Raw genomic sequence first — 27,853 nt, 5'->3', positions numbered from 1 at the left:
AACTAATATACAAGAAAATGACAATAAAAAAATCAGTGAAGTGGAGTTTGTATGTGTCTGTGTGACTAAACGGGGTCATGGCAGTCTGGAGAGGGGACTTTAGCACCATCCCTTCCCCCCTCACCTGCAGCCTCAGTACTTTCCATTTCAGTCCCAGGATAGGCCAGGTCAGCTGTGACAAACTCTGAAACAGACCAGCTCTGGGAGGAGAGGAAGAGTATCCTTTCCTATTCTCACTGATCTCAGTTCCAGAGGCCACTTTAGTAAGGTCTCCTTGTCACACCTTAAGACACAAATTAAGACCCATAAATAATTCCAAAACCTCATTTCGTTAAACTGTTTTGATCTCCTTCCTCAACAATCTTAAATAAATGGCAAAATGCATCTCAGAGATGGATTTCTCCTACTTACTCCCTTACTTCCCTTAGAAGGGAAGGAGTACTAAATAAACAAAGGCAGGTTAAGAGGAAGAAAAAAAAAAAAAACTGGAGATCATGAACAATAATCATAATCTGAAAATTAAATTATCAAAACAACGCAGCAGACGGTTTACAAAACGCTTCCAGGTGACATTATTTCAGCTGCTGAACCTGGTCAAGAGATAGTACTCACAGTAAAATGAATGCCATTGGCCATTTTTAAGTCCTTTCTAAAAGTTGCTGAACTTAATTTACTGAAGATGCTGCTGATTCCTCCAGCTTCTTGGCTTCTTTCATCCACTGAAGAGAGACTTAGTCATCGCTGCGTTTCACAGTGGGTGTGACTCGCAGGGCAAGGAGAGCAGCTGAGGACTCCTCACACACACAGTACTCAGAGCTCCACGGAAGCCCCAGCACCTGGACTGCGAGAGGCCCAGCGTGGCCAGGGTGGCACAACCTTCCTTCCTCCGTGCACACAGGAAGATTGCATTGGCCGTGTGAGGCCACCAGCAGCTTCTGTGTCCGTCTTTAATAAGGTAACTGACGACTGAGTTTTGTCATTTATTCTTTCATGTACCAAGTCAATCTAAAATTTCTTTCATTTTCCTCCCTGTTACAGAAGGAATCAAGTTGTCTTTCAGCTGTGGTCAACTGTCGATTTTTGGTTTTTTTTAATGTAATATATGAGAAGGTAGTGATGGGAGCCTTTCTGTCCGTCTCACCACCGAAATCTCAGTGTGACCTGGGATCTTGCCTTAAATTCTTCCAGGTCTCTCTTTGAATGTCCCTCATCTCCCTAGAGTCACAATTAAACTTATGTCTTGTTATTCTCTCCGTGCCTATTTGACACCATCTGTGAATGTTATGATTAATTGGAAACTGGAGAGGGAAGTGCTCCAAAAAGCACAGGAATCTTAGATGAGTTTCTTACTGGAGCAACAGATTTGCCACCAACTGCAGGTCTGATCTGTTTGTCTACCTGCTCTACCAGTGTCATCAGATGTCAGTGTATGTGGACTCGCACACACTAAACTGCGGGGGAAAATGCCCTGTAGGTCATAAGGAAGCAGGGAAATTCTCCACTGCACATTTGACCCCCGGGTCCTGAGCTGACAGCAAAAAACGTGCTTCAGATATTTACTCCCCGTGCTCTGATCCACTGGTTTGGTATTTCAAATGGTGGTATGGTTCTCTCTCTCGGTGACTTGATTTTTCACAGATGGGGGGCAAAATTTAAAGAAAGCACGTTTTTAAATTAAAAATTTAGGTGTGTACAAATGGCTCTGAAATGTCCTGCTACATTTTTAGCCCAAGGGAGGGATTATGTTTTGTTTATCTTAGTATCTCTTGGCATATATTAGGTGCTCTAAAAATATCCTTGGCTAGATACTGCTTAAAATGAAAGTTAAATGTTATATCATTGTTGCATTGCATTTTATAAGATGATTTTTTTGAGACAAAGTCTTGCTCTGTTGCCCAGGCTAGAGTGCCGTGGCGTCAGCTTAGCTCACAGCAACGTCAAACTCCTGGGCTAAGCGATCCTCCTGCCTTAGCCTCCCGAATAGCTGGGACTACAGGCATTCACCACCATGCCCAGCTATTTTTTTCTATTTTTAGTTGCCTAGTTAATTTCTTTCTATTTTTAGTAGAGATGAGTCTTGCTCTTGCTGAGGCTGGTCTCAAGCTCCTGAGCTCAAGCGATCCTCCCTCCTCGGCCTCCCAGAGTGTTTGGATTACAGGCGTGAGCCACTGCACCCAGCCGCATTTTTTAAGATTTAAAAGGGGTGCTCAAATTTTAGAACAAATCTCAATGTTTAAATACAAGGAAAAAAAATCACTACCTCATACATTTCAAATGGGGGATATAGGAATTGGTTTTAAAATCCTTATAACAAATGTTACTTTCTTAAGGGACGATGTTTAAAAACTCAAACCTTTTCTTCTGCTCACAGACAACTATGGCTGAAAGAAATATACCAAAGGTTTGAACACACTTTTGGCATCTATACATACATTCTCTCTTTGTTCTAAGCTTTCCTTAAAGCCTTGTGACTACAAGCTACAATTCTACCCAACACAGAATCTTTTCTGGCTAGCAGTTTTTATTCAGTGACCATAAATAAAGTAACTATGGCTTTACCAATAATTCTTACCCTGCCAATACTGTCAGGAAACATATTGGCAAATAATAATTATGAATGCTATGGTGACTTATAGTTTAAAAGATTTGTGGGAAGACAAAAGAAAAACCAGAGATAATGTTACCCTTAAAACTAAAAATGTAAACTATACATGTGGCAGGTCTTCCCTGCATAAGGTGTTCTAGCTGCTCTGGGAGGGAGAGCGGCTGTGGGGGAAGGGTGGCTGAACGAGTGAGCAGAGGAAGCACACACTTCTCCTGCCTCCCTGGTAGCAAAGCACAGCCTGGCTACCGAGGGCTGCCTCCCTCCTTCCGGGAAGCAGGATTGAAGAGAAATGTGACTAACCAGTGGAGGAGCTTCTTCAGCCCATTGACAGAGGGAATTCACCCTCCCTTGAAGAATACCATCTCCATAATATCATCAGCATCATAATCATTATAGTTATTATTTAATCAGACTCTCGAAAGAACATTTGTTGCTTAATGCAAGGACATTTCATGGAGGGTTCCTTGGCTCCATTTTTTTTTTTTTAATTGCTGATTTCTGGGTGCCAGCTTGAATATTTTTTCCACGGAAACATAATTCTTTAGTCACAAGAGTTAGTTTGTATCATTAGGTTCCAATGCTTATTTTCCTTAAAGTGCAGCACTAATCTATAAAAGGCCACTTGGGTGAAGAAGAAACAGAGTTTTTTATTTCAAGGAAGAGGTAAAAATGAAAAGGAATTTTGTATAAGTTAATCAGATTTATAATATTTAAATGTACAAAGGGCATACACGTTCAGCTGCTTTCAGTATTAAGAAAGTTTGTGCAAGAGAACTCCAAAAAGAGAATATTTTAGAAAGTTGTTGCACAAAGCTCTCTATTTGGTGTATTTTGGTAAACAACATAGTTGTTGATTCAACTTAGGCCACCATTGCAACAGATTGGAAGTAAATAAAGATTCTACAAACACCTGTCAGTGTGGTTGATTAGCTTTAGTATTGCTTTCTAAAAGGAAACCCTCGTGAAGTTATGAGGAAATAAAATCTAGTGGGCAAGGAGGAACTATCTAGAAAGCACTCTACATTTCTTATAAAAAGCATACCTTACAATAACATTGAGACATTTTCTGTTCCTTTTCTTTTTAACTGTCATCATTTATTTTTAAAGAGCAGAGGAAGGTAAATAAGAGAAGTGAAATCAAAAAATCTTATTCAGGCCGGGTGCAGTGCCTCACGCCTGTAATCCTAGCACTCTGGGAGGCCGAGGTGGGCGGATCGTTTGAGCTCAGGAGTTCGAGACCAGCCTGAGCAAGAACGAGACCTCATTTCTACTAAGAAAAAAATAGAAAGAAATTAGCTGGACAACTAAAAATATATAGAAAAAATTAGCTGGGCATGGTGGCGCATGCCTATAGTCCCAGCTACTCAGGAGGCTGAGGCCGTAGGATTGCTTGAGCCCAGGAGTTTGAGGTTGCTGTGAGCTAGGCTGACGCCACAGCACTCTAGCCCAGGCAACAGAGTAAGACTCTTTCTCAAAAAAAAAAAAAAAAATATTATTCAAAAATTTTTTACAATGAAAAGAAATCCAGAAAGAGAAAGTTAAAAGAAGCAGAAGTGAACAAGGACAGCCACCAAGTTGCAATATTTTCCCACAGCTTCTGGCAGACAGTTACTATCAAGCATTCTGGCAGATGAAAGAGAAAATTAGTTCTCTCCTTTTGGTTTCTTTTGAATCTTTGTGTCATGGTAGAACATTTTTTGATAAAGTGTTTTTTATTCCTGCTCTCCACTGATAATCTGTTCATCTCTTTGCAGTTCTTCCTTCTCTTTCCACACAGTTTGGGAGATCAGAGTTTTAGTTCTGCCCACTATCTGGCAAATGACCTTGGTTATGATACCTACCCAACACTACACCAAAAATATTTTGACAATTAAATGAGACAAGTATTTTCTTTTTTTTGAGACAAAGTCTCACTCTGTTGCCCAGGCTAGAGTGCCATGACATCAGCTTAGCTCACAGCAACCTCAAACTCCTGGGCTCAAGCGATCCTCCTGCCTCAGCCTCCTGAGTAGCTGGGACTACAGGCTCGCACCACCATGCTGGGCAAATTTTTTCTATTTTTAGTAGAGACAGAAAGTGGTTTTTGCTCAGGCTGGTTTTGAACTCCTGACCTCAAGTGACCCTTCCGCCTCAGCCTCCCAGAGTGCTAGGATTACATGCATAAGCCACTGCGCCCAGCCAGTGAAATAAGTATTACAGGAACACTTCTCAAAGCTTTTTGAAGTTACCAAAATTGGAAGAATGAGTATTACTATAATTACTATAATAATCTTGCCCCAATGAGTCAGAGGTGTCAAAGACTAACCAATTATCAACAGAAGCCTGGAGCTAGAGTGGAGACTTCCTTCTTCCCTTCCTCTCTTCCTCCTTTCCTGCCACCATATTTGCTCAACATCGGCTCAATGCCAAGTATCATGTGAAGGAAGCACGGGGGATGCAGAGAGGTGTACGCATAGCCCAGGCTCCCAGAGTTGAGTGGGAATGCAGACAACAGTGATGGAACCGCAGTGGGCTGGGTGTCAGTCCCAGAATCACCACTACATTTATATCTTCAGCCAATTACACTGCGTTTCTGAATTTTTTCGTCATCTATAAAATGAAGATAATTTTACAGTAAGGTTTAAATAAGATAAGTGTTTATAGATCCTAGGTAAGCACTCTACAAACCATAGCAGTTACTACCACTCCTGCCTGGCTTAGTCAACAGGAATCCAAAGGACCATGGATTTTCTAAGAATGTATTCTGAATTCTGTAGAGTCAGTTGGCCACCCAGCTAAAGGGCACCCCCAGAAGAGTTTGTAGTGGTCCAAACTCAAAAGGTTCAGCCAGAATCCAGGCCTCACAAATTCTGTGAGTGCTAATATGGTAATTTCTAAATTCACAATAGTGTCATACATGAATTTGGCTTTGTTCACTGCCTCTTATTCTCCTGATGACAAAAAGACTTTTTTAAAAAAAATTATAGAAATTAATGCTTGCAGCAGCAGGATATGAATAATTTTTATAAGGAACAAAACTTTTGTGTTAAGGCCATAAAAAAATAAATTCTCATCAATGTGATACTACCAAGGAACCAATGACTACATTTCCAGAGAAGTAGTTCTGGAAGCTATGAAGTTCTAGATTCACCGTGACAAGGAAGCTGTACACCAGTGGTTCTCAACTGGGGCGATTTTGTCCCCCCAGGGGACATTTGGCAATGTCTAGAGACATATTTCATTGTCACAACTGGGGGAGGGATGCTACTGGCATCTAGTGGGTAGAGGCCTGGGTTGCTGCTAAAACATGCTACAGTACACAGGACTGACCCCACAACAAATGATTATCTGGCCCAAAATATCAAAAGTACTACAATTGATGGGAGGGATGAGGAGGAGTTGGGTAAATTCATACCTAACAGGTACAGTGCACACTATGGGTGATGGACACACTTATAACTTTGACTCAAACTGTACAAAAGCAATTCATGTAACCAAAATGTTTGGATCCCCATAATATTTTGAAAATTTTTTAAAAAGTACTAAAGATAAGAGCAATACAAAGTGAAAGTGATTGATCCCGCCATAAAGGTAACAAGGTCCTTCCCGTGTAGCAGGCATGGAGTCACTTCATTTTACCAGGTACCTCCAATGTAGATGTTATATCTCTGTGTTACAGGTAGGAAAATGGAGGCTCAGAAAAGATAAGTAATTTGACCAAGGGCCCTCTGATGGTAGTGAAACTGGTATGGGAACTCTATCTGACTGCTTCTGAGGTCTGGGCTCCCAACACTGCCCTACTCCCTTGAGCCAAGCAGTTTGTTGTGAGATCAGTTGGAAGACACAGCAGGTAGGCAAACAACACAAGCTACCAAGGTCATTGACCTGATTCTCTGAACTGTTGGGACTGGGCAGCCACGCAAAGGTGACCACAGCTGGCAGAGTGTGGTTGAAGCAGCCCTGTTAGTGGCTGTTACTCATTTACCCTCAGTGTCAAGGAAACGACTGGCCATCAATTGGCTTCTGTGCACAGGTCATGCCCCCAGTGGCTCTAACCAGAGGCTGCTGCTCAGACTGGTATCTTGGCTAAAATGCCACTAGAGGTCAAAGACATGTGTTGGTTTGTTACTTAGTCCAGTGATTTAGAGGAATGTGAACCTTAGGAATTAAAGAAGAACCAACATTTCTGGACAATAATATTTGGGGTAAGGACAGGCTTGACAAAATTCTAGGGCAGGATTAGCAGTCCCTAGGATTCAGCCTACAAGCCTGAATGACCCTCAGCCAGAGCTGTGCTTAATGAGGACAACACATTTTAATTGAGCCCATCCTTTTTTCTTCTTTCTTTTTTTTTTTTTTCAACCCCTTCCCCTCCCTAAGTTGAGCCCTTCCTTAACAATTAAAAAGCTCCTCTTTGTTTGCTTGTCACAAGAGGGAAATGGATTTGGTTAGGTTAAGGAGGAGATTGAGGGAGATGTGGAAAGGATGAGAGAGAAGAGGGATCCAACTGCTTTGGTTTAAGCTTTTGTTTTTCTCCAGAGGTTGTGGAGGTGAGCTTACCAAAGAGTAGAAGACAGGCAACTTGGTATCCAAGATTACCAGACTCCAAAATCCTGGAGTTCTTACCTATTTTGTGCATGGAACACAAAGCAATCCAATGAAGCATTTTCTCAGAAAAAAAAAAAAATCTTTATTCCTTATTTTCCTTTTGCCAAAGTTTTAACTTTTTATTTTGTCATAATTTCAAACTTACTGAAAAGTTAAAAGAATAGTACAATCCAGATTCTTGAAGTGTTAACAACATTTTACCACATTTGCATTTTCATTCTCATTTTATTTAAAACAAGAAAATAGAAACTAAGTTGGGAATATTTTCTTAGGGGCAATATCAAAATGCTCTCCTTTTCCTGACTGAAGATAATTGGGAGTCTGACAGAACAATTACAATTGAACTATTCTTTCTAATAGATTTTGAACCTATTCTGCTCTTGAATTTCGTGAAGTAGCAAGAGGTAAGATTTTGCCATGAGAATCTATCTTTCAGATGGATGAATTAATTCACTCAAAAAAGTAATGTCATCACTGCACATGACTTCAGCTGCCCACATCAACCTTACGACCCTGTCAGCTCTGCGGTGGCTCTCCTCCATCTTACATTTAATTTCTCTGAATACTACTTGGTTAGTTTTTGCATTTCTTGAGAGGGGCAGTTAATCATTTCAATAGCCATCTTCCCAACAAACAACTAAATAAGAGTTATCTTATTTAACTCTCTATTTATCCACTCAAATACGTTAAAATATTTCGAATTCATCAATCCTGTGTTATAATGCCTTGAGGGTTCTAATTTGAATTTTCTTTCTAATTTTGAACACTCAGGATACCATCTTCTTTTATTGCACAGGAAAGGAGTGTCCCTGTCACATACAGGAAAAAAAAAAAGGATGCTGTTTTGGGTGTTAGTCCTCCTAATCCTCTGTGGTTTTCTGTGGAATTATAAAGAACAGCTAAAGATTACAGACATCACTGATAAGTACATCTTTATCACTGGGTGTGACTCGGGCTTTGGAAACTTGGCAGCTAGAACTTTTGATAAAAAAGGATTTCATGTAATTGCTGCCTGTCTGACCGAATCAGGATCAACAGCTTTGAAGGCAGAAACCTCAGAGAGACTTCACACGGTGCTGCTGGATGTAACTGACGCACAGCATGTCAAGAGGACTGCCCAGTGGGTGAAGAACCACGTTGGGGAGAAAGGTGAGAGATATGGAAGTGGGGAGGATGGAGGGAGTGGATAGAGAAGTAACTGAAGCTAAATAAATGACCTTTCGAGAAAACATCTCCTAAATACCAGCTGTGTGCTTGTCTAATCTTAGGATAGCTTCTGGGTAGTTCCAATTGCAGGCTGTCTGTGTACATGAGAAACACAGCCCAGGTTATCCTTAGTCTTAAGTCCCAGTGGGTGATTTTAGAGCTGAGAGGAAAGTATTGACTTTCTCGTCTTTTCTGATGAAGTGCTACTCTAGTCACAGACACAGAAAAAAAAAAAAACTTGGGACTAAAATTTACAGAAGAATATGGAGGCAATGACAAAATTGCCATCTGGTTACCTCAGACCCACTTCTCACTACAAAATTGTTCTAAAGCTCACACATTTTCTATGGGCAAGGTAGAAAACGGCCTGAGAATTTGAGTATAAGTGTCTTAGAGAGTCACAGTAGTTGGGCGTTCATTCTGTAATAGATTCTGCTAAAATCCAAATGATTGCAGATTTTTGTTGGCTTTGAATAAAGTTTGAAATATTCTTTTTTTGGGGGGGTGGGGGGGGACAGAGTCTCGCTCTATTGCCTGGGCTAGAGTGCCATGGCATTAGCATAGCTCACAGCAACCTCAAACTCCTGGGTGCAAGCAATCCTTCTGTCTCAGCCTCCCGAGTAGCTGGGACTACAGGCATGTGCCACCATGCCTGGCTAATTTTTTCTACATATTTTTAGTTTTCCAGCTAATTTCTTTCTATTTTTAGTAGAGACAGGGTCTCACTCTTGCTCAGGCTGGTCTCCAACTCCTGACCTCGAGCGATTCTCCCACCTCGGCCTCCCAGAGTGCTAGGATTACAGGTGTGAGCCACCACGCCTGGCCTGAAATATTCTCATGGATTAAGATATTGGAGTCCTCAAAGGAAAAAAAATGCATGTGATTTTTCTCTAATACATCTTCAACATATATTTCAGACTCTGAAGTTCAAAATCAGTGACTTGATAAGGTTCCACACAATTTTTAATGCTTGAATTCCAAACACCTTTAACAACATTAAATGTTTCCCATCATAAAACAAGCCAAGTGAATGACTGAATTTTTTTTTTACCAAAAATAAACATGAAGTAGATTGATATCACTCTTTGTCCACATAGAACATTTCATAAGTATTCTCTGGTCTTGCTATCAAGCAACGTAGGAAAAATAGACCAATTTACTCTACATCTGAGATTAAAAAGTAGAAAGATTCACTCAAAGAGTATCAGTATTTGACATTTGGAACCAGCAATAGAGTAACGATGAGACCTTCAATTATTTCAATGTAACCTCCCACTTTCTCTGCTATACTCCCAAAACTGCAAAGAATTTCAGAGTAGGAATGTGAGTACAAGGAGGAGAAGGCACCATTTTGTAGAACAGGTGCTGTATTTTCAGCAAAGATGCCAAATAAGCACCAGCTTTTACCATGCCTCCATTCCTTCCTCTCTATCCTAGGTCTCTGGGGCCTGATCAATAACGCTGGCGTTGTCGGCGTGCTGGCTCCCACAGACTGGCTGACAGTGGAGGACTACAGAGAACCTATTGAAGTGAACCTGTTTGGACTCATCAGTGTGACATTAAATATGCTTCCCTTGGTCAAAAAAGCTCGAGGGAGGGTTATCAATGTCTCCAGCATCGGGGGTCGGCTTGCATTCAGTGGTGGGGGATATATCCCATCCAAATATGCAGTAGAAGGCTTCAATGACTGCTTAAGGTAAAGCAAATTAATTGACTTATTAGAAAATAATAGCTGCCAACATTTATTGAATTCTTACGTACTGGACACTAGTTAGTACTTTATTCCCAATTTATAGGTGATACCACTGAAACTAAGAGAGATTAAGTAACTTGCCCAAGGTCATCCAACTGATAAGGGACAGAACTCAGATTTGAACCCAAGTCTATCTAACTCTTTTTTTACTTTTCACATTAATGAGTGATGCTGATAGTGACAGTGAATTTATATTCAACTGCTCAGTGTGGCGAAGAGTTAGGGAATCATATGAAGAGGCTAAATCAGGGTAGGTCTCGCCATTGGTTACTGTCAGCTGCAGACACTGTAGTATCAGTTACTCAGTAGCTGCTCCATGCAATCTGTCCGAGTTTTACAGCTGCATTCAATGAGAGAGATGGGGCATGGCGGGTGGAGTGTGATTAATCCATCTTACCTGGAACCAGAACTTACAACTAACTGTCAGTTCAAAGTCTCTAAATTGCAAGCAGTTCTCTCAGTCAGCGTTCTGGTAGGAAATAGTGGCACATTAACCTTGGGTAAAGGAAACAGAGTTTGCTTAAAGGACTATTTCCAAACATGTGGGAAATTTTTAGGGAAATCCCAAAGGATAGTGTAGAATCGAGGGGCTAATGACAACAGAGGCATTTTTATCCACAGGACTGAAAGGACGAGGAGACAGGGCAGTTTCCAGATCCGAGACATAGAGGCTATTGACTTCAGTTGAGGGGTAAAATAACCAGTGTTGACACCACAGGAGGAGAACTAGCCGGACTTCCTCTCCTCTCTCCTCTTGATCTCCCACCGGCACTTCCAGTTGACTGTACCTTCTGTAGTTGACAGAAGCCAGAGTATAGTTCGGGTCAGCCTCCCAGGATGAGGTGCAGGCAGAAGGGTGGAGAAAGGGACAGGAGACGCAAACAGAGACACTCCGCTGAGTGGTGCTGCAATAGGCAAGAGAGAAGAAAACATTAGATACAGTCTTTCATCCATTTGCTTTTTCAACTAGTATTCGTTGAAGGCATGTGTTAGAGTTTATGATCTATGCCTTGGATCTAGGTTTACCTTACTTTTTTATTTTTTACCTTACTTTTTAAAATTTTCATTAAAGATTAGATTGATAAAGATAGAACAACTCTGTTTTGCCATTTGAACAGGTTGCCAAGTTTGATTCTCCTAGGAAATAAACACAGTGATATTGGAACAATGCTTCCAAACCATGCACGTGCATTTGAATCACCTGGGGATCTTATTAACAGGCAGATTTTGCTTGAGTGGGTTTGGCTGGGGCGGGGCATGTGACTCTGCATTTCTAACAAGCTCCCAGGTGCTGCCCATGATCCAGAGATCAAGCTTTGGTCATATAGAACCTCTGTTAGTCTCCTTGTTGACCTTTGGTTCCACTCTACAAGCAGCAGTATCATAATAAAATTTTAGTACACAGACTTAGACATTTGCTCACTTTTAAAAGAGATTTCAACGGAAGGCTTTGTGCAATTTGCAGTGCAGCTATATCATGCCTAAGAATAATCAATCAAGAGTGTTTATTTTGTTATGAATCATGGAACTAGTATTTGAAAGTTATTACGCATGTAGACCACGAGCCAGTGGCAGCTCCAGAATTTCTATATATAGGAAGGTATAAGGGCAGCAGTTGGTTTTAGAGAGGGTTGGGGTTCTTTAAAGCTGTATTTGCCCAGCAAACATGTTGATTTCATACTGGTTTAACTTACCTAGTAAGCTTAGATGGGGTTAAAGCCACTTGTCCATAGATTGTGTGTTATTGTCATGAGTGGGTGAGGAGACAAGTCATCCAAAATACCCTCTTGATACTGCTACTTACAAGATCCAAAGGAGATCAGACAACAGGTGAAGAAAATATGATTAAGTTGGAAAATAATCTTTTTATTTTAGTGCAAGTGACATACCTTTTGAAATCTTTTTAGGCCAAGCTAATCTGCCTTTTTACTAAAATGTATTTCAAACTACACAATAGTTATGTTGCTAGAAAGCAGAATCTAAGGTAAATTAAATCATATTTTAAGTTCACTAACAGAGCTTTTTAAAAAATCTTATGGTAAAGACTTCTATAAAATGAATAATTACTTCGTTATATATTCCTGGTAGAAATATAAACTGAATTTAGGCAATGATTATTCCTACTGATCTGCAGTATGGACAGTCCCTGACTTACAATGGTTCTACATGATTTTTTTACTCTACAATGCTGTGAAAGTGAGACACATTCTGTAGATGTCATTTTGAATTTTGATCTTTTTCTGGGCTAGCAATTTGTGGTAAGATACTCCCTCATGCTACTGGGCCGCGCAACAAACCACAGCTCGCAGTTAGCCATGAGATCTCTCTACCTTGATGTGCTGTGTTGCCAGATGATTTTGCCCAACTGTAGACTAATATAACTGTTCTGAACACATTTAAGGCTAATGCAAATGTTCTGAACACTATGATGTTCAGTAGGTTAAATGTATTATTACTAAGTGCATTTTCGACTTACAATATGCTCAACTTTTGATGGTTTTATCAGGATGTAACCCCATCTGAAGTCGAGGAGCATCGGTTCATTGGTTTGCTTTAAAGAAAGGGGCACCATGATTCCTCAAAAAACTTGATGTCCGGTAAATGAGTAGACTTTTGGTTTTCTGCAGTGACATGATGAAAAGCTTGCTCAGCAGCATAGGGAGCAGGTTAGTCACATCTGGGATTGTCACATTGTGTCCTTCAGCATAACCTCATCTGTGCTGCAATCTCCTCGCATTGCTAGAATGGGGTCAACTTGTCCATACAGGCCAGTCATAAGTCCATTTCGCCATAAGGAACTTTAGGTACTAAGAAGAAACCTACCTTTCACCTGAATGCTCATGAAGTCAATGATGAGAAGATGGCTTAGGGAGAACACTGGCCTAGGAGTGGGTCCACCCACATTCCTCCTCTGTCCTGCCATTAACCCAACCCTCACTTCACCACCCTGAATTTTAGTTTCCTCATCTGCAAAATGAGAAGTTAGAAGAAGATGCTTCTTTCCAATATGTCCAATTCTGTGATTGCATGAAAAGATTCATGAGAAAATAGTCATCCAAATAGCAAACATTCTCTAAACAAACCTGGATTAAACATCTTCAATGGGTTCTTTTCACAGACGGGACATGAAAGCTTTTGGTGTGCACGTCTCATGCATCGAACCGGGATTGTTCAAAACAGAATTGTCAGATCCAGTAAAGGCAACTGAAAGAAAACTCGCCATTTGGAAGCAACTGTCTCCAGACATTAAACAGCAATATGGAGAAGATTACATTGAAAAAAGTGAGTTTCTGGGCCATGTGCTCTGGGATTCATTGTCCTAGGCAACAGGAAGGAGGTTCAAACAAACTGAAAAATCAAGGTTCCCAGAGTAATATACCAATAGGGATCTCAAATATGGCTCTGGGATCCCTATTAATTTCAGGGTCATCTCTTGCTTCTCTGAGTGTTTATAAACATTTACTGAGCATTTACTAAGTGCCAAGTTCTATGCTAAGTGTCTTATGAATTGTATCATTTACTCCTCAAAAACTGTTGTAGTAGTGAGTAGAAGCTCAGAAAGGTGCAATGTGCTACCCAAAGTTATATGACTCTTCCTGGTCATACCAGGACCTGAACCCAGGCAGACTGACTCTAGAGCCCAAGGTCTTCATCTCTGCACATATCTCCTGTTTTTTGTTTTGTTTTGTTTTGTTTTTGTTTTTGTTTTTGTTTTGAGACAGAATCTCCCTCTGTTTCCCGGGCTAGAGTGCCATGGTGTCAGCCTAGCTCACAGAAACCTCAAACTCCTGGGCTCAAGTGATCCTTCTGCCTCAGCCTCCGAGTAGCTGGGACTACAGGCATGTGCCACCATGCCCGGCTAATTTTTCTTTATATATTTTTAGCTGTCCATATAATTTCTTTCTATTTTTAGTAGAGATGGGGTCTCACTCTTGCTCAGGCTGGTCTCAAACTCCTGAGCTCAAACAATCCGCCCGCCTCGGCCTCCCGGAGAGCTAGGATTACAGGCGTGAGCCACCGCGCCTGCCCTCTCCTGTTTTTGTTAAGCATCAGCTACTCACTCAGCATTGTTCAAAAATCTTTGGAGGTTAAAAAAGGAAGCCAGGAGTGGTGGCTCACCCCTGTCATCCCAGCACTTTGAGAGGCTAAAGTGGGAGGAATGCTTAAGTTCAGGAGTTCAAGACCAGCCTGGACAACATAGCAAGACTTCCATCTCTAAAAAGATAAGAAAAAAATTAGCTGGATATAGTGGAACATGCATATAGTCCGAGCTACTTGAGAAGCTGAGGCAGGAGGATCACTTGAGCCCAGGAGTTTGAGGCTGCAGTGAGCTGTGATCATGCCACTGCATTCCAGTCTGGGTGACAGAGCAGGACCTTGTCTCCTAAAAAAAAAAAAAGAGAGATGATTCAGCCTCTGACTCTTAACTAATTTACAATCTAGTTGACAACAAAAAGTAACCAAGTGAGACTGTGAGACACACAAGAAAACTGATCCTTTACTTCAGTGTAACCCAACAGTCTAGAAGTGGTGCTAGAAGCCTTGCTGGTTAAGAAGCCTTCCTGGGACAGATCAGGTTTGAATAAGGCCTAAAGGACAGGGACGAATTACTTGGGTGGAAATTTTCTGGAGCAGGAACCCTTGGACGGGAAGAAGGAAGGAGAGGTAACATAAATTAAGAGATTGAGTCAGTGATGGAAGAATAATAACAAAGGTTACGTAATTATGACTAACATATAGTAACATTTACTAGGTACTTATCACCATTCTAAGTGCTTCCCATGAACTCTTTCATTTAAAATCCCCAAATAAACTCTATGAAGTAGATAGTATTATCATCTTCATTTTATAGAAATAGAGGCACAGAGAAATAACTTACCTGACCTTGCACAGCTAGCGAATGAAAGAACTAAATTTGAACCCAGGCAGCCTAACTGCCATTTATTCTTGGCCACTGCACTATAATGTGAACAAAGCATTAAGGACTTTGGTCAAACTTCCTGAATCAGAGCTCTCCGTCCACTGCAAACTTCCTGGCCCTATTAAAGTTTACTTGATATTCCTCAAACACTTACTGAACTCCTGCTTTGAGTTGAGCAGGGTTCCACCTAACTATGTGTCACTCTGTCCCTCCAAACTATGATCCTGCTTTGTCATCAGTGGACTTGAAAAGATAGTCAACTATGGCAAGGTTCAAGGTCAGGAGTTTTCAAGGTAGAGCTAACAGCTAAGTCAGATCCACCTGGGGAGGTTTTTAAAATGACGGACTCACCACTATACTCCAAACACACACTGACTTATACACACACACACACACACAGAGGTACACACATTATATATATCATATATATATATCAACTAAAATGTCTGGTTTGACAAATCTCTTAATGCTAACATGTTACAGTAGGTTTAGAACCATTGCCATTAAATGCCCTAATTCTCACTAACTCTGAAGGTTCTATTTCAGTACTAAGACTGAACTTAACCTTTCAGACTTAATACTTCAGAAACAAAATTCCTCATTTAAAAGAACTTTCTCTCTTTGATATTGACATTGATACTTTTTAAATGCCTGTGAATATATTACCAACTTCCATCTCAAATTATTTTTGACTTGGTCCCTGGTTCAGGTGTTCTGTCTCAGAAATACCAAAAGGCACTGAGCCCAGTTTTATACTGGTTCTTCTTATTAGTGTTTTCCTAATCAACAGTTGGAGATCTGCCAAATTCACAGCCCCAAAGTAGACCACAAATTTAAGGTCACCTTTTCTCCAGTTCCCAGACTGAAGTCTAAAATAGTCATAAAGATTTACTAGATTCTTTGAACAACTTATAGCTAGTGGGGCCTGAAGTTGAAAGAAAGAACGAAAATCATAGATTTTCTCTTACAAAGATAAAACTCAGGTATGTTTTAAGAGTATATGAGAATCATATGGTAGTTCTACTTTGAATTTTGGGGGGAACCTCCATACTATTTTCCACAACAGCTGTACTAATTTACATTCTCACCAACAGTGTGCAAGGGTTTCCTTTGCTCCACATTCCTTGTCAACATTTGTTATCTTTTGTCTTTTTGATAGTAGCCATTCTAACAGGTGTAAGGTGATATCTCTCATTGTGGTTTCAATTTGCGTTTGATGATTAATGATGTTGAACATCTTTTTTCATATACTTGTTGGTAATTTGTATGTCTTCTTTTGAAAAATGTCTATTCAGACCTTTTTCCATTTTTTAATCAGGTATTTATTTTCTTGCTATTGAATTGTTTGAGTAACTTATATATTTTGGATATTAACCCCTTATCAGATAATGGCTTGCAAATACTTTCTCCCACTCTATAGGTTGTCTCTTCACTCTTTTAACTGTTTCCTTTGCTGTACAGAAGCTTTTTAGTTTGATGTAATCCCATTTGTCTATTTTGGCTTTTGTCACCTGTGCTTTTGGGGGTCATATCCAAAAAAATCATTGTCCAGACTGATATCAAGAAGTTTTCCCCTCTGTTTTCTGCTAATAGTTTTATACTTTGAGGTCTTACATTTAAGTCTTTAGTCCATTTTGAGTTGATTTTTATATATGGTATGAGATAAAGGTCTAATTTCGTTCTTCTGCATGTGGATATCCAGTTTTCCCAACAGCATTTATTGAAGGGGCTGAGGTCCTAAACCATTACCAATCCCTTGCAGAACATCTGCCTCTGTAAAGGTATCTTGGCTTATTACTCAATCACTTTATCTGCATGAGAACCGAGATATTTCAAGCTTCCTGAGTCAGGGCATTTGGGGATGCTTCTCTCTTTATTCACAGAACTGTAGAGGCATATGGTACATGAGTGCACCCTCACATCCACACATGCACACACAGGCATAAGCACACATCCATATCCATGTTTTCTACAAACACAGTGATCCCCTGAAACAAATTAGAAGTAAAACCTGTAACTTTCCAGGATCAGGGGCCTCATGGGCTTTATGTAGTATCTGTCTCTCACTGTTTTAAAGCAGTACTTCTCAAAGTTTGAACCAGCAGCATCTGGAAACTGGTTAGAAATGCAAATTTTGGGGCCCCATCTCACACCCACTGAGTCAGAAACTCTGGAGGTGAAACCCAGCAATCTGAGTTTTAACAAGCGGTTGCCCACCCAAGCTTGAAAGAGTCTGCTGACCACCCAAGCTGGTCTAAAGAAAGTGCTGCTGCATCCTCTTCTGAGGAATAGATAGAAAACTATCATGATGGTCCTCTATTATAATGGCATATTCAAAATAAATTCCCTCACATGCACCCTTTGCTTTGCACCCTAGCCTCCCACTCTGCTTTTCTTTTTTCCCCCCCAAAGAGTAAAAGTGCTTTTGTCTCTTTTTATAGGTCTCAGTAAAGTGAAAGTCAATACTACATGCTTTTTGAATGTGGACCTCTCTCTTGTGGTAGAGTGCATGGACCATGCTCTAACAAGTCTCTTCCCTAAGACTCGTTATGCTGCTGGAAAAGATGCCAAGACTTTCTGGATACCTTTGTCTCACATGCCAACAGTTCTGCAAGACTTTTTATTGCTGAAACAGAAAATTCAACTGGCTAATCCCAAGGCAGTGTGACTCAGCTGACCACAAATGCCTGCCCCAGGCTATGAGATGGGCTGATTTCAAGAACTTATCTCCTTTTCAGTCCCATTCCTTGCCTAATCCAACCTGGACTCATTTACATCATGCTTCTTTGGATAGAAGAAGAGGTCCCATGATCACTGGTGATGTCCCAGGGTTCCTTCTCAAGCCTTTTTTTCAAAAGAAGGGCCAGGATGAACATCACTTAGGCAAGTCCTGCCCAATATTTAGACTTTGTCTGCTTGATATGATGTAAGGGAAATTCAAAGACTTCCCCATCCAAGATGATTTCCACCACTGCCTGCCCCATGCTTAGAGTCCCCAGCGTTTAGAATAACTCCTGGACGTTAAATACTGTCCCTTTTCAAAACATTAAGAGATAAGTAGAATATTTTCATAAGTAGCTTAGACACGCTCTGTTATCTTGCTGAGAATAAGACTCCAAGGACTGGAGCTCTGTTCTGTAGAGATGGGGTTTTGCTATGTTGCCTAGGCTGATCTTGAAATGCTGGCCTCAAGTGATCCTCCTGCATTGGCCTCCCAAAGTGCTAGGATTACAGGTGTGGGCCGCCAGGCCCAGCCCCCTGGAGCTCTGTTCTGATAACCTTTGGTGGGGACAAGAAAAGGAAGGGCAATAAAGCCTTATGTGACACTGGCATAAGCTAAGAGGAGCAGAAAAACACTAGGTAGAACTGCAAGGGAAGAAAAAGATAGGAAAAGAAATAGGAGGACTGCAAAAAAGATTATATATATATATATATATATATATATATATGAAAGTGGAGAGACTCCAAGACAAGCCTTCCTATTCTAGGGAACGCTATAGAGCAGCGATCTCCAACTTTTTCCGCACGGGAACCTGTTTCATGAAAGACATGAGGGAGGGTCGGGGTGGAGCTCAGGCGGTGACGGGAGCAATGGGGAGCTGAGCGGCTATAAATACAGATAAACCTTCGCTAGCTCACCTGCCGCTCACATCCTGCTCTGCAGCCCCCCCTTCCTAAGTTTCATGGAAGACAATTTTTCCACGGAAGGGGTTGGGGGGAGGGTCGGGGGAGGCAGTGCTCAGGCGGTGATGGCCGGTTCCTAACAGGCCACGGACCAGCGGTGGAGCCCCGAGGACTGGGGACCGCAGCTATAGAGGATAAATACCTTATTCATGGCTACTGTGAACAGTGATGCACACACAGTTTTTTGGTGGAAAGATGTAATAACAGAGTAACTAATCATTCCAAAAAAAGAAAAATGTAGAGTATTTAGTTGATTCCAGTGATTGTAAAAGTCACAGGACCCAGAATATGTGGTACAATTTACACCTGAGATGGTTGGAAATTCTGCATTTGAATGTCTCTGATGCCCCATGAAGATATGGAGCTAAATTAAAAGGCTCTCTTTAGCCTACATTTACAGTGAGATTAGATCCACGTCTTGTTCTTTTTTCTTTCTTTCTTTTTTTTTTAATGTGGAGTGGGGGGGATCTTCCAGTGAGGACCGAAAACCTGCTAGACAAATTCTAAAAAAGCTATAACACTCCATGTCTTTTTTATATTCGTGGTTTCAGATTGCATTGACTCGGCCCACACTCCATCCAAAGAAGCAGTTCCCCAAACAGATGTTTCCCCAGATTCTAGCAGCCAGTACTGCTAGCAAAGATTTGTTAAATATTTACAGGAAGAAGGCTGGAGTGGCAAAATTCAACATTTTTTGCAGAATAATGTGGTATAAAAAGAGCCAGAGAGATGATGTAGTGCACATGTGAACACACACACACTTCATGTATTGTGAAGAAAATGCTTAATATCTGCTGCTTGAAACCATGTCCACTTGAAGGTATTAGTAATTCTATTCATGTTCATTCACCTTTCTGGAAACATCTGCTCAGAGGTAACTTCCTCCTTCCAAGTGTACCACGTATTGATGACTGAAAAATCAAGTTACCAGTGGTGTCAGTCTACCTGGACATATGTTTCATAATTTTGAGAGAAGATGTGCTCATCCTTTTTGCATCAGAATGAAAAAAGTCACAGCACGAATGAGACAGAAGAATCCTTAACCAAAGTGAGCTACACTACTGTCACTACCTACCTGTGAAGCCATCCCCTTCTTGGTCCTGGCACCAGGGAGAGTTCACCTGTGGATCTGGCTACAGTTAACCATCTCACAGCCTATCCTTAGAGCTGACACTCACCAGTGTTGTTTGCTGGGACCCCTCGTTCTCATCTTGGCTTCATTTTCACTGCTTTGGAATTTATGACAAGCTGCCCCCTGACTTTCCAGAGCTCCGGGAACTACCAAGACTTTTAGAATCTGAAGAAACCTTCTTTGCTGAACTTCCACCATTCCAGACATATTGTTGGGCCTACCTAATTGTATTATTTCCTTTATTTTGCCTAGACCTGAGTTCTTTGTTCATTCTTTCACATAGCTACAACTTGGTGACTCCCTGTTTCATCCAGTCAAAAAATTCTCTCCTTAAAACAAAATGTGGTGAAGCATGGTAATTGCTCCAAAATAAAACCAAATATATTCATCCAAGCAACTTTAAAAGGTTTTTGTTTGTTTGTTTTTGAGACAGAGTCTCACTCTGTTGCCCAGGCTAGAGTGCCGTGGCGTCAGCCTAGCTCACAGCAACCTCAAACTCCTGGGCTCAAGCGATCCTACTGCCTCAGCCTCCCAAGTAGCTGGGACTACAGGCATGCGCCACCATGCCCGGATAATTTTATATATATATATATATATATATTTTTTTTTTAGTTGTCCATATAATTTCTTTCTATTTTTAATAGAGACGGGGTCTTACTCTTGCTCAGGCTGGTCTCGAACTCTGACCTTGAGCTATCCACCCGCCTCGGCCTCCCAGAGTGCTAGGATTACAGGCATGAGCCTCCCGGCCTAAAAGGTTTTTAAACTAAATGAGAAGGAGGGGTATTTGGAAGCATTGAGATGTTAAGTCTCAACAAAGGCACAAGATTGGGAGGGAAGGAGGGAGGGACACCAGGAAGTCACTGCTTCAGACATCCCAGGCATGGGTTCCTGCACTTCTCTCCACATTGCTAGCACTTATTCTCTGTGCTCTTGGGAAAATATCTATCACATTTTTATCTATAAATATTTGAGGAAGCATATTATGAATATGTTGGGCCTTCCTCTAAGTTCTGGCCTATAAAAAGGATTTGGGTCTGATCCCTTCCTTCAGTTTTTCGGGTAAAATCCAAAGGCTGAGGTCAATATTCAGGACACCTTAGAGAGGACCTTCTCTAGGAATCCACAGCCAAGATGAACTGAGATGTTGTCTTCTACTACATCTAGCTTGAAGGCTTCTTTCTCACTTAGTTTGGAGGGACCAGGAGAACTTTCAAAATCTTCCCTCTGACCTGATCTAAAATTCCACTGTGTTCTCCATGGCTCTATCTGGGTGCTCACAAGATATTCAAATCTAGAATTTTTATCTCCCACACCCCATCTACCCTTTCCCCATCCCACACCAGCTGCTGTCAATTTTATGTCCTACAGAGACCTCGGGTCCGTCTACTTCTCTTCATCTCCAGTTGCAATCACCTGTTTAAGCTACCGACAGCCATCTCATCTCAACTATAGCATATTCATCCTTGTGCGCCTTCAGCGATTTTTTCTCACTGCAGTCAGAATTGTTCAGAATTGAAATCTGATCATTCTACTCTGCTCCCTACCACTGCTTTCTTAAACTCTTCAGTGTATTCCCATTGCACCTTGGCTAAAGACTAAAAGGCATGACACGAGTCAAGCTGCCCCAGCACTCCTCACTGGCCTCATTTCAGACCACTGTTCTCTTCACTTTGCTACCTCAGGACCTTCCGCATCCTCCTCCCTAGCAAGTTCCCATCCTGGCTGGTTGTCCAGATTGCTCACTCTGCAGCTCTCACCACGTCCTCAGGGAAGCCCACACGGTTCTAAACTCTGGCCACCACCTTTGCATCCCAAGTAGGTTACCATCTTGTACGCTTGCTCTGAGCCCTATGATTTGCTTCAGGAATCTCATTACAGGCTTTAACTATATATTTGTGTGGTTAATGAGTTAATATTTGTCTCCTGTATCAGATTGTAAGCTTAGTGAAATCAGGAACAATGATGCTTTGCCTATCTTTGTATTCTCTTACCTAGCATATTGCTGGCACATAGATCAGCATTCAATGAATATTTGTGGAATGAATGCAGAAATCAGTCTACACTAGCCTTTCTAACTAAGGGACAATCTGTTACTGAAGATCAAGCTTGCCAACCCCGTTAGTTGTGCTATTCATGTGTCAATTCACAGTTAGTTCCAATTCACAGGAAGTTCCAGAACTTCTAAGTACTTCCTGAAGGCTCCTAGCTCTGGTCCTACTGTCAGCCTCCCCTCAGAGACCGGTCAGTGTTGCCATAGGGATTCCCCATGACCAGTGGGTCCAGAGACAAGGAGCTTATCGCCGTGTTAAACCATCCTGGGCCCAGTGGTCACAGAACAAAAAGAACATCAGAAATCGTTCAGTCCATTTCTCTGCCTGCTGGCAGGACATGTCTAAACCATCGAGGCTGAAAGAGAATCTCTCCTATTTAAAATCTCTCCAGAAACACCATAATTTTTGTGAGCAGCCCAGACTGATATTTAATGAGGAAAACTTGTAGAAAACTTCTAAGACAAATGATCAATTTTGGCTCTTCTCCACACTGTTAATCCCAATAGTTCTCAAGAACACGAGAGATCACAGTTTATAAGGACAAAGTTAGCCAACAGTTTTGTGACTTATTGCATGTTGAAAATTAAGACAATTCTGTTGATATTCCTAATACTAACATTCTTCCTTACCTCTGTGATTCATTTTCAAAAAGAAAACATGAGTAATTTCCATTGTAAAATAGCCAGGGCTTTAATGCAGATTCGGTTTAGCAGAGGGTCCAAACTCTTTTTTGCGTATATCACCTGCTCAAGAAAGAGCCAGATCGTAGCCCTTGCCTGATTGGTCCCTGGAAATAGCACTGCAGCCTGAAGTAGGTCAGGCCAGGGCAATAGAACATTCTGTCACATTCTACCACTGGCAACTGTCCTGAACTGTTCCATTTCATTTTCTTTTGAGAAATTGGAAATAGAAAGGATTCTGCTATGGATACATAGCATAAATTCTGAGCAAAACCATCCAGTCCCATATATAGCCAAAATATTTACTTTCAGTCCTCTGGGTCTGTTTTTCCCTCCTAGATACGGCAACTATAACTTGAATATGATGCCACCCAGTGCATGCTGGTGCCTGGATAATGAACCAGATAGTCCAAACAACCTGGCTTCCCGTAAGTCTGATAGGAAACATAGTAGTAATGGTTATTTAATACTGAGGCTAGGTCAGGTTCCAATTGCATTTTACTCTATGTTACATGAATCATTTTGTCTAACCCTAACCACATCTCAGTTGGGTGTGTTTTTTACAAATAGAGAAATGAAGTCACAGAGAAGTGGGCAATTTGTCCAAGGTTATACTGCTGGTGAACGTGGGCCAGGGTTCACACCCAGACAGCCTATTTTTGGAGCCCATGCTCAGAACCTCTATGCTATATTATAAAGAATCTGAGTCTTACAGAATATTTCTCTAAACTTTGATTCTGATTCTATAAAAATAAGACCTTTATTAAATTAATCCAACATTAGTCTTGCCTAACCAATAATAATTATGCACAAGTGTGATGTGTAATTTTGAGCAATGTACAAAGATATACTCTTTTGTTTTCCTGTATTTTCTCTAAATTTTTCTCACTTATAAAATAACAAAAGCATTTATACTTCATTCTTCAGATTCTTGAAGTTTTCTAACTAGATTTCTGGATTTTCTTTCCTTCCTTTCCCACCTCCCCCCTTTTTTTTCTTTTTTTGTTGTTGGGGGTTTTATTTGTTATTAGTTGTTTTAGGAATTTAATTGCAATCACCTTTTTCTAATCTCAATAAAGGTCTTAGATCAACTGTCCTGACCCAACACCAATACTTGGAATCCTTCAGCTTTTGAGATCAGAAAAAAGAAAAAGGACAGAAGACAAGGGTTCCACAAATATTATGTATCCCGATGGCTGCATTTTTTCCAACAAATAATGGGGCAAACTGTCCTAGTCACTCTGTCAAGGGCTAGTCCTGGGAACACTAATGAAAAAAATGAGGGGATCTTAGCCAGAATGAGGTCAGGGCCTCCCAGCACTACCATGCTGCAATCTCAGAAAATACTAGAAAGTGGCTGGACTTTCTGCTTTGGCTGGAAGAGGTCATATAGCCCTGTGTCTGTCTCCCAGAGACACTTCCACTAAGGACATGCCCAATATGACAATTTTCTGCTCCAATACCACTGAAGAATGGAAGGTCACTACCTTCTAATTACCTTGTTGATTAGCTCTTGTTACCAGAACATTCTTTATAATTTTTGACCCCAGATCTATAGGGGAGAGGAGAAGGGCAGGAAGGGCCGTTGTTCTGCTGCCTTCATGATAATAATGGTTCACATTCATGGAGCCTTTAAAACGAGCCAGAGTCTACCCAGAGTGCCAGCTGTGTTTTCTCATGAGGTCGTTACAGCTTTTACACCACAGGTATTCCTATCATCTCCTTTTACCAATAAGGACACTAATATCCAAGCTTCAGAGATAGATGAAATCTCTAATATTCTAAGATTCCTAAATTCCCACTTGGAAGAAAATGCTAGTTCTCAAAAATAAATAAGTAAGAAAAGAAAAATTAGACAATGGATTTTAAAACCCCAAATTCTTCTTTAAAGTTCTTTCTGGAAGTCTGGAGCCCTTCTAAATGAGAAATTCTAAAACTCCGAGTGCTGGAAGTGTACGACAAGCCTCCTGGCCAGCGACCCCATGCCCGTCCCTAGGCCTTCAGTGCCTGGAGAGAGAGGGTGGCCGGCGTGGGCAGGCTCTTCTCAGTGTCCCACTCACTCTTCACCCCCTGCCGTGAGCACCCCTCTAAGAAGTGCTTTCTTTCATGAGCAGAAATACAAACAGGTATCTCCATGCTTTATAAATGTCAGTGTTCATTCGGAATGAAATAAATAAAAGTATTCTGCTCAGAAAACCCTCCAAGCACACAAGTCTTCTTTGGACCCCTGACCCCCTGCCTCTGGCCACTCTTTCACCTCCCAAGTGGAATGGAATCTGATCTGAGTTCTGTCCCCGAGAGAAGTATTTGTATCATTGATTTAGGTGAAGACAAAGGTGGGTTTATTAACCCACCAGGGGAATACATGAGAAAGCAGAATCTGGATCTAAAATGCTTCTGCAAGTTCCAACCATGCACTAACAAGATGAAATGATGTAGGAAAAGATGCAAGGCTCTACTGTGGTTCCAAAAAAAGCAAGCATGGGATTTAGAGCCACGCTGTGAAAATAACTGAGGTATTTTACACAATAATCAGCTCAAAGTAAGTCAACAGTGTGATGTAACCATGTGATGTAACTGCCACCCCTCTCCCCCAATAAGGAACAAAAAGTAAATGGTGTCATATGTGAGGGTGAAAATGAAATATTTGTCTTTCTGTGCCTGCTTTATTTCACTTAAAATAATGTCGTCCAGATCTATCCATGAACATGTACAATTATTATGTATCAATAAAAAATAAATAAATAAAAAAAAAGCAAATGGTGTTTTGACCTTGGCTTAAGTTTTAAATTGACAGCATAGAGAGTAGGGATAGTGATGGCTATGTCTACTCCCAGCTGCTCAGAGCACTGGTAGAATTTGCCTTCACTGTTGGGAACCCCACCGTGTATGGCCACAGGCATTCTGGAGTGGGCCGCAGATCAGGCTGTCTGAAGACCAGGTGAGCTGAAGAAGTGGGGGAGGGGGGTGGTTTACTGAAAAGAAGAGGCTGTGGGGAGACAGGAATTGAACTCACATCAGAGAGCACAGAATGGTAGGGACAGGGTCTTGGGTGGAAGTTACATAGAGTTCAAATTCAGCACCCCATAAGGACTGTTTTTGCACCAGCAGGAGTTTGACTGAGGGGAGCCGCTGTTGCAGGCAAGCCCAGGAAGCACAGCCCTTGGGGAGGGGCTGCCAGAGCAGGGGTTCGAGCAATATGGGGCTGAGCTTGCTGACTTGCTTGACATTTGAGGGTTCTTAAAGCCTTCAGATGCTATGACTGGGGACAGGGGCTTTCCTCAGATATGGCACATACCAGTACATAGACAGTGAAGCATTTCTAGTTTCTAAAGTCTGAGGAAACAACAAGCTAAAAGTCTTTCACCCCAGTTCTCACGAGGCATGAAATTTTATTTCTTCAAGACTTGGAAGATTGCCTTAGCCTCCGACAAGGGTAAAGGAGGCAGGTGTTGAATGAGGAAGAAAGAGACATCAAGATGAACTTAAGTTAAACTTCAGACCTTGCCCAGAGGCAGCCCCTGGGCTAGCACAGGAAAAAGGAGGCTGGGAGGATTCTTGGAGCAACCTGGACATCCTTAGCTAGTTTAGCTGTGTGTGTGTGTGTGTGTGTGTGTGCGCGTGCGCCTGTGCAGTTATCAGAAACACGTGCTGACTTGTTCAAATAGGTGTTATAAATGAATGTGGTATAAACAGAGTAATCAAACTCTGCAAAGGTATACAGTGAACACTTAGTCTTCCTCTCACCAGAACTCTAGTCCCCAGCCAGGAGTTTGTCCCGTCTCCTTTCGGAGCTGTGCAGCTAAAGATGTGTACATAACCTCATCACACACTTTTTTACACAAATGGCAGCAGAGCTAGACTGTATACACTTTTCTCTATTTTGGTCTATAACATGTTCAAATTTTAATAAACAAAAGATTAGAAACCCCAAAAATTAATGTTCACAGTTGTCCTTTTCAAATCTGGCCCACCTTAGGCAACAGACGGCTATGATTCCATCAGTTTTACTTCTTCAGTGCTTGACTTAACAGACCAACATATTGTCAACCTAAATAACAAACAGAGGAAGGCTCTCTAAAAGAAAATGATGTTTCTTTGAGGATAGGGCTCTCTGATGGGAATACATGTGCCATAAAAAACTGTGTGCATATTCAGGGAGGGAAAGGAAGGTAAAGGTGTCTAAAGGAAATAAGGAGGATTACATAATTGCTTTGAAATCATTATTCTAGGCTTCAAAGATCAGTAACAAGGGTGATGCCAGTCTGAGGTTGGGCAGGCAGTTAGTTGCTGGGCAGATGTCCTTACAGAAGTATTTTTTTTTATAAGGTTGCAATGGCCTTTGTGCAAGGTTGCAGTTTTTGTGGCATCTTTTGTGATAGTTTTTTTTTTTAATCAGGCATACAAGCAAGAGAACCCTCTCTTCATAGCCTTCATATCTCTATTTGCCAGGGTTTTGTTTTGTTTTAACACAAGTGACTCCATTTTAATTCTGACACCTTCACAATATAAAGTCATTAAATATTAATAATGATGCTGTTGTTCTTTCATTAAATACATCTTGAAATTAGTATTCCCTATACTCTGGTTTCCTGTCTAATTTACTACAGCAATTGCCCTGTATAAAATAAGAAAGGAGATAATTGTGTTGATTGTAAGCAATTCTTACAGAGCATAATGTCATTTATCAACAACAGCAGTTACAAGTGAAATCACCAGTCCATTAATAAATTATTCTAACAGGAAGTTGCTCCTCTATGTAAAGCTAATTAATTCTTTTAGGAAACTATTTAGAAAAGGTTACATTTCCCCTGGTAATTAATGTCCAATTCCCAAAGAGTGTTTGATTCACTGAGAGTCAATTCCACAACATCAACAGTCAGGGCTTCGAAAAGTGAGACATTGATTGCAACTTTCCTTCTATTTCTTTATTTTTTAAATCTGTTCTTTCTGTTTTTGCAGATGAGTACCCAGAGATCCATTTACTTCACTATTGGTGAAAAGTAGCAAATGAGGCATTCACAAAGTTGTCCTGTCTGATTCTAAAAGCTAAACCTCTTTGACAGTTCCCTGTTAAGTAAACCACTTCCCTGCTGTGGGGAAATGGAGTCGTCATGTTGATTATTACCTTGAAATGACAGAAGGGAGCTGTTATGGGTTGAAATCTATCCCTCTCACAAAAAACAAAACAAAACAAATAAATGTTGGGGTCGTAACCCCCAGGACCTCAG

General features: G+C 41.1%; 1 protein-coding gene and 1 non-coding gene across 3 annotated transcripts; one reads left to right on the top strand and one right to left on the bottom strand.

The window, feature by feature from the left end:
* Nucleotides 1-808: 808 nt before the first annotated feature.
* On the top strand, nt 809-18,139 carry DHRS9 (dehydrogenase/reductase 9). 2 transcript variants are annotated; one of them, XM_069471645.1, is made up of 5 exons: nt 809-955; nt 7,964-8,341; nt 9,836-10,094; nt 13,270-13,433; nt 17,514-18,139. In XM_069471645.1, the coding sequence occupies exons 2-5, from the start codon at nt 8,029-8,031 to the stop codon at nt 17,738-17,740; spliced, it is 963 nt and encodes a 320-aa protein (XP_069327746.1). In that variant the 5' UTR covers nt 809-955; nt 7,964-8,028; the 3' UTR covers nt 17,741-18,139. The 2 variants fall into 2 exon arrangements, with proteins under 2 accessions (XP_069327746.1, XP_069327736.1); XM_069471635.1 differs by lacking the exon at nt 809-955 and adding an exon at nt 7,551-7,596.
* Nucleotides 18,140-19,217: 1,078 nt separating this feature from the next.
* LOC138387996 (U7 small nuclear RNA) lies at nt 19,218-19,279 on the bottom strand. The gene has a single exon (XR_011234028.1). It is a non-coding gene; the product is annotated as a U7 small nuclear RNA (small nuclear RNA).
* Nucleotides 19,280-27,853: the final 8,574 nt, after the last annotated feature.

Source organism: Eulemur rufifrons, chromosome 1 (genome assembly GCF_041146395.1).
Source record: "Eulemur rufifrons isolate Redbay chromosome 1, OSU_ERuf_1, whole genome shotgun sequence".
Taxonomy (NCBI): Eukaryota; Metazoa; Chordata; class Mammalia; order Primates; family Lemuridae; genus Eulemur; species Eulemur rufifrons.
Note: the sequence above shows the minus strand (reverse complement) of the source record. Positions and strands in the feature narration are given on the sequence as shown.

What these genes read in the sequence shown, in the direction of transcription:
- DHRS9 (XM_069471645.1), top strand. Translation starts at nt 8,029, where the DNA reads ATGCTGTTTTGGGTGTTAGTCCTCCTAATCCTCTGTGGTTTTCTGTGG. An exon ending in GGCTTCAATGACTGCTTAAG is followed by an intron (nt 10,095 to 13,269) that starts GTAAAGCAAATT and finishes TTCTTTTCACAG; the next exon opens with ACGGGACATGAAAGCTTTTG. An exon ending in AGAAGATTACATTGAAAAAA is followed by an intron (nt 13,434 to 17,513) that starts GTGAGTTTCTGG and finishes CTCTTTTTATAG; the next exon opens with GTCTCAGTAAAGTGAAAGTC.